At 36.4% G+C, this 7,024-nt stretch overlaps 1 protein-coding gene across 5 annotated transcripts; it reads left to right on the forward strand.

The window, feature by feature from the left end:
- The first annotated feature begins 815 nt into the window (after positions 1–815).
- Positions 816–5,702, forward strand: LOC104888764 (ethylene receptor 2). Of its 5 annotated transcripts, none has more exons than XM_057393608.1 (4): positions 816–1,259; positions 1,353–1,414; positions 1,752–3,630; positions 4,786–5,702. In XM_057393608.1, exons 3-4 carry the CDS (start codon positions 1,882–1,884, stop codon positions 5,332–5,334), a joined length of 2,298 nt encoding a protein of 765 aa, XP_057249591.1. In that variant the 5' UTR covers positions 816–1,259; positions 1,353–1,414; positions 1,752–1,881; the 3' UTR covers positions 5,335–5,702. The 5 variants fall into 5 exon arrangements, with proteins under 5 accessions (XP_057249591.1, XP_010672129.1, XP_057249590.1 ...); XM_010673827.4 differs by having other exon boundaries at positions 816–1,222; positions 1,333–1,414; XM_057393607.1 differs by having other exon boundaries at positions 816–1,222; positions 1,350–1,414.
- Positions 5,703–7,024: the final 1,322 nt, after the last annotated feature.

The following is a 7,024-nucleotide window of genomic DNA, read 5'->3' on the forward strand; positions in this document are numbered from 1 at the left end:
AACCCCCGTCGAGTTTCGCCTCCCTCCCTTACCTCCGTTAGTAATGAAGTTGTTCTCGATGGAGTAATTACGACAGCAGCAACAACGAGTTGTGAAGGCCTCACAGCGAGGTGACTCACGTGGTGGTTGAAACATTGGTTGAGGTAGCACGCAACACTGACGGAGGGACAAAGATGTGCAAGAGAGAAATCTTTTCGATGATGAGGATGGAAATCTAGAGGTTGGAATGGGTAAGTTAGAGGAGGCGATGAAAATCGACGGGGGTTAGGGGAGGGGGTTTAAGTGGGGTGGGGGGGGGGGTTTGCGAGGTGGTGGAGGGAGGGGGAGCTGCTGGGGTGGTTGGAGGGTGTGGGAGGGGTTAGGATTAGGGTTAGAAGTTAGGGCTAGTTAGAAGTTAGGAGTTAGGTTTTAAGATTTAGTTAGGTTAATTAGGATTTAGTTTGTTTAATTAGGTTAATTATAATTATGTCTAACAACGGCTAATGTCGTTAGTTATTAAGGATATTTAAGTGTATTTACATAAAATTGAGGAGTACTTGATAACTTTTAAAAACATAAAAGATACATAATAAATTTTTTGAAAATTCAAATATATCTGATGAAAAAACCGAAAAATTTAGCTAAACTGAACTGAAACTACGGAAAAAACGAGGACCTCAATTGGAATGGTTTGTTGGCGGTTGTTTTCATAGGTGGAAATGTTTTATTTTCCCAAATGAGAAAACTACGTTTGGAGCGAAAAAGCGTCCAAGTTCTCTTCACATAGGACCCATGGTCCCACTCTCTTTCCTTTATTTACCGCTTTGGGTTGTGCTATTGCTAAACAACGGCGCTGACAACTCCCTGACTTCCCCCCTCGCTTCTCTTTCTCTTTCTCTCTCATCAAACCAAAATCAAAATCCCCCCCTATAATTCTTATACAGCCTCCCCTTTGTTTTTACCTCTTTTTCTTCCGTCTTAAAATGTATCTCCTCCATGTCTCCTTTTGTCTGAAAATTCCTCTAAAACCCGGTTCATTTTTCTAAAACCCGGTTCATTTTTCTAAAACCCGGTTCATTTTCTTTAAACCCGGTTCGAACATGATTCACCCCTTACAATTGCTGATATGGCACCGGTTCACTACCCTTCTTTCCTTCTTCTTTCTCACCTATTTCTCTCAACTTCTCCTTTAAAATTTTTTTTTTTTCTAAATTTTTATATATTAATAATGGCGGCTTAATGGGTAAGCTATATTACAAATATATAGTCCTACTTGTATAGTAATTAGTAAGTATACGTATAAGAGAGAAATATTTGTGTTTTATGTTTTTTTTTGTTGTCACTGATATTCAGATCAAATTTTTACTCAGCAGCTATATAAGAAGATAGAGAAAGATCCATTGAAGAATATCAACAAAATCATAATTTTTACAAGGTTAGTTTTTTATTTTGTAAAAAAAAATCAATTCTTGTAATTGTTATTGGTTGTTTCTTCTTCCTTTTTAGTTTTCTGTTGGATGTTAGATTTGAAATATGTTACTGGGTTAGTTGAGGAAAAATATTTAAATGGTCATGTTATTTTATATTAATTTTTCCCCTGTTTTTGATATATAAAATTCTATAGAAAATAATAAATTGTGGGCTTGTGGTCTGGTGGCCAAGTTGGATCTTAGAGATAGTAACAAGAGCAACAACAAGAAGGATAATAATGATGCAAAAAGGGTCCTACATAATCTAATTGGGAATTTTTGGATTTTGATTGGTAAATGCAGGTTAAATGAAGGTTGAACTTGAACCCTACATATGGTCATTCTCACAATAGGTTTTATTTTGTCTAATCTGTGAAATTGCTGTCAGATAATTTATGGATTGAGTGATCTGTGTGTTGTTTGAGGGGGTACAATGTGGAGGTCATTGGCTGCTGGGCTGTTGATTTTTGCTCTATTTATATCGGCTTCGGCCACGGAAGATGGATACCCAAGGTGTAATTGTGAGGATGAGGGGTTGTGGAGTGTTGAGAGCATTTTAGAATGTCAAAGGGTGAGTGATTTCTTGATTGCTGTGGCGTATTTTTCGATCCCGATTGAACTGCTTTACTTTGTTAGTTGCTCAAATGTTCCTTTCAAATGGGTTCTCTTTCAATTTATAGCCTTCATAGTTCTTTGTGGGATGACCCATTTGCTGAATGGTTGGACTTATGGGCCTCACGGGTTCCAACTAGCGGTGGCGCTCACGACATTTAAGTTTTTAACTGCACTCGTCTCTTGTGCTACGGCCATCACTCTTATCACTCTCATCCCTTTGCTCCTTAAAGTGAAGGTGAGAGAATTCATGTTGAAGAAGAAAACTTGGGATTTGGGCAGGGAGGTGGGGATGATTAAGAAACAAAGTGAAGCTGGATGGCATGTTAGGATGCTTACTCATGAGATAAGGAAGTCTTTAGATAGGCATACGATCTTGCATACGACAATGGTTGAGCTTTCAAAGACCTTGGATTTGCAGACTTGTGCTGTTTGGATGCCAAATGAGAACAGGACAGAGGTGATATTGACTCATGGGTTAAAAGGTAGAAACTTTCAGAGTTTTAGCAACTGCAGAGTGCCTTATGCTGATCCTGATGTCAGGAAAGTTAAGGAGAGTAATGAGGTGGAGATACTAAGACCAGATTCAGCTCTTGGCATTGCGAGTAGTGGAGGATTGGAAAATCATGGTGCTGTGGCTGCAATACGTATGCCAATGCTTAAGGTCTCAAATTTCAAAGGAGGAACCCCTGAGTTGATGCAGGCTTGCTATGCAATATTAGTCTTGGTTCTTCCAAGTCAGCAAGAGAGATCCTGGACCAACCAGGAGCTTGAAATAATCAAGGTGGTTGCTGATCAAGTTGCTGTGGCTATATCCCATGCTGCTGTCCTAGAGGAATCTCAGCTGATGAGAGATCAATTGGCTGAACAGAATCGTGCACTGCAGCAAGCGCAGAGAAATGCATTAATGGCAAGTCAAGCAAGGAACTCATTTCAGAGAGTGATGAGCCATGGGATGAGAAAGCCGATGCACTCAGTCCTCGGGCTGCTTTCAGTACTAAAAGACGAGATTTTGAGCAGCGAACAAAAATTAATTGTTGATACAATGATGAAGACAGGCAATGTCCTGTCTCTTTTGATTAATGATGTGATGGACGATTCACCAAAAGAGAGTGGAAGATTCCCATCAGAAATCAGATCCTTTGGACTCCATGCCTTGGTAACTGAAGCTGGTTGCTTTGCTAAGTGTTTGTGTGCTCAAAATGGTCTTGGCTTTAATATTGAGGTTGATAGGTCCTTGCCTGATCATGTATTGGGTGATGAAAAAAGGGTATTTCAGGTGATCTTGCATATGGTGGGTAACTTGGTGGAGAACAACAGTGGTAGTGGATCTTTAGTTTTTCGGGTCTATTCTCAACACGGAAGTCAGGGGAGAAATGATCAAAGATGGGCAACATGGCGATCAGGCTCTTCTGATGGATATGTTTATATCCGGTTTGAAGTTGAGACTACCAATAATTCTATCTTCTCAGATGATGCAGTGTTGCCTTCAAACTACAATGGTCCAAGATGCAGCAATGAGATTGTGGACAGGGATCTAAGCTTCAGCGTTTGCCAGAAACTAGTCCAGGTGAGAGCAATTTGTTTTTAGAAGTCATTTTGTCCATTTTCCACCTTTCCTGCGAGCAAAGAATTTTACAAACATTATTGGAATATCTAGCTATATACTTTCTCCGTTCTTTTTCTATTGCAACATTTGAGGTTTTACACTATTCACTCACCATAATTTCACTATTTATTGTGATTTTTACATAAGGAAAAATATGATCTTGTGGAGTCTTGTTAGATTTGTCTCGATATATACTTTCAAAATATCAATTTTTTACTAAAAAGTAGTTAAAGATTTAATAGTGAAAGTTGTGCATTGACAAACGTGAAAACTCAATTGTTGCAATTAAAAAAGAACGGTGGAACTAAATATAGGCATATTGCGTTGTTATCTGTTATGCAATACATCTTTTAAAGCAATATCAAGTTCTCCAAAGATATCGGTTGCTCACTTTCCTTTTATAGCAAGATATCATTCTTAAGTTCCTCATGATGTTCGGCCATTCAATGCTATCTGCTTGTCACCTAAGCACCTCATGTGGTAGAACATTATGCTGTGATGGAGTATTTTGTAGGGAATCAAAGCCATCACTTGCAAACTCTGGTGATTGTTGACATAAAATATGCTTTATGGCGAAACTTGACATATTATATATTTCTTCTACATGTGCTATAATTATAAAAAAACACATCTTGATCATAACTAGTCAAGATGCCACAAGAAGATAAATCTAAGTGAAATTGATGTACTTGTATAGTTTAAATATGTTATGGGCACTATAGATTCTTTGTTGGAGATCTGTATATTTTTATATAGCTCCTTTATTCTAAATTTGTCGAAGTAGTGTGCTCTCTTGGGCCATACCTGATATAAAGGGGTCCCAGTCTCCTATGAACATGGTAATCTCAAAGGGCATAATATACAATTGAGACTGAGAAGATTAAGTAATTTAATGCTTTGTGTGGTGGATTCTTACTGTTAATTATTTATGTTTTTAGTGATTTCTCCTGAGATTAGATTCTGGTCATGATAATTCTGTCCTTAACGCACTCTAAGAAACAACAATAGTCCAGGAATGAAGGCATTTACAATTTTTTATACATCTTGCCTGTTTGGATGATTAGAAATAGAATCATGCCATTTTTGTTAATTTTTGGCCGTTGTTACATTTGGCAGCTGATGCAAGGAAATATCTGGGTAGTCCCAAATCCTCAGGGGTTTCCTCAAAGCATGGCAGTAGTTCTACGTTTCCAGCTACGACCATCCATCGGTATTACAATCTCCGAATCAGGAGAAACATCATCCGGTAACTCCAATCTTCCTCTTAAAGGCCTTCAAATATTGTTAGCCGATGATGATGACATTAACAGGGCCGTGACCAAGAAGCTGTGTGAAAAGTTGGGTTGTTCTGTTTCCGCTGTTTCATCGGGATTTGAGTGTCTTACTGCCCTCGGCGCTTCAAGCTCAGCTTACCAAATTGTCCTCCTAGAACTTCATATGCGTGAGCTTGATGGATTCGAAGTTGCAACACGCATATGTAAGCTCAGGAGCAGAAGTCATAGCTGGCCGCTAATCATTGCCTTAACGGCCACTGATGATGACAAATTCTGGGAGAGGTTTAAGCAGGTTGGGATAATTGGGGTTATCAGAAAACCTGTTCTTTTACAGGAGATCGTTGAAGAGGTTCGAAGAGTCCTGATACAGACAAATAAAGCGATCTCGTGATTCTTTTTTCTTCTTTAGAATTGTTTTCCTGATTTGCATTTAAACGGAGTACATGAAATTGAGCTCCTAGATTTATCTTATACACAGGTTAACCAATATAGGTAGGGGAAAGTATCTTTTGTTTAAGGTAAAAAAGCATAAACAATATGTAAAAGAAATAAAAGGTACTACATTGTATTTTTTTTGGGGGTGGGGGGGGGGGGGGGGAGAGGTGGCAATATTAGAGGATTTTGCAGATTTAGGAGACGCTGTAAAGTGTAAATCTACATTGAAACACATAAGATGGAGAAAGTGCAATTATAAATTGCTGTCGGAGTTTCAGTATAATTCTTGATGAATGAATGAACGAGGCTCGTATTAGTTTCTCTGTTTCCTTGATTTTTCTTAACCTTTGGCATCTACTTTGATAGGTAGAAAGATGATGTACTCACTCAGAATTCTGTCGAATTTTAGCTCACTAAATGTCAGGAGTATATAATATGAGTGTATTATACTACTTCCGTTCTTAAATAATAGTTACGCTTATACTTTTTATGTCGATGTAAAATTTTGAGTACTAATAATTCTAATTTTGTATTTGTAAAAATCATAAAAAGTCGATATTCTAAAAGTACATATTTAGATGGATAAAACAAGACATTATATGACTATATTTTTCTTTACCATAAATCACAAATGATAGTCAAATTGAATTTTGTGAATAGTGTCAAAAGTTAAAAGTATAATTACTACTTAGGAAAGGAGGTAGTAGTTACTATTATACTACTACACCATTTATAATCTTGGAAAGTGTTACTCTAATCTCTGTTCTTATTTGTTCTTTTTGTAAAAAAAAACTAATATGAACCTGGTGTATAATATACACTAATTAGTATGCACCCGATTTATATCACGTGAGTTTAGGATAATGTATATTGATATGATATAATATATGTTAAAATGATATAATGTATGTTAAGATGATATAGTGTACCTATGTATAATATAGTATATTTATTTTTGATATAGTGTATCTATTTTTGAGATAATGTATGTTTTTGTAATGCGTTTAATAAGTAAATATTTTCCTATAGGATATAGTGTACCTAGTTATCATATAGTGTTCCTATAGGATATATAATAGTGTACCTAGTTATGATATAGTGTACCTCTGTATGATATAGTATACGTAGTTATGATATAGTGTATCTATTTTTGATATAGTGTATCTATGTATCATATAGTGTATCTATTTTTGATATAGTGTAGCTATTTTTACTAATTAAAAGTGAGTACTTCTTAAATGGTCACGTGCCTGGGCCTGGTTCACACTATTTTTAGTGTGAACCGGGTCCATATAAGACGGATTGTTCTTTTTGTATGACTATTTATCTTATAAAATATATAACATGTAGAAATATTACTCCCTAATTATGGATAATAGAAATAACAGAAAAATCGAAGGGAGTATATTGATACTTCTATTGTAGTATTGTGATAAGCTTACATTCCCTTTTGTTGTATGTATACTCCATGAGATAGATATATAACATGTAGTAGGAACTTAATGATAGCGAGATAAATTTGGTTTACTGGTAAATTTTGTGTCTTACCGTTTTTAAGTTATGGTTTTAAATTCTACTCCCTAATACGTCCCATAATGTAGTGTGCCTATTTACTTTAAGTGGGTCAAATTTTAAAAATTTGAACC

This window comes from Beta vulgaris, chromosome 3, assembly GCF_026745355.1.
Source record: "Beta vulgaris subsp. vulgaris cultivar EL10 chromosome 3, EL10.2, whole genome shotgun sequence".
In the NCBI taxonomy this organism is placed as follows: domain Eukaryota; kingdom Viridiplantae; phylum Streptophyta; class Magnoliopsida; order Caryophyllales; family Amaranthaceae; genus Beta; species Beta vulgaris.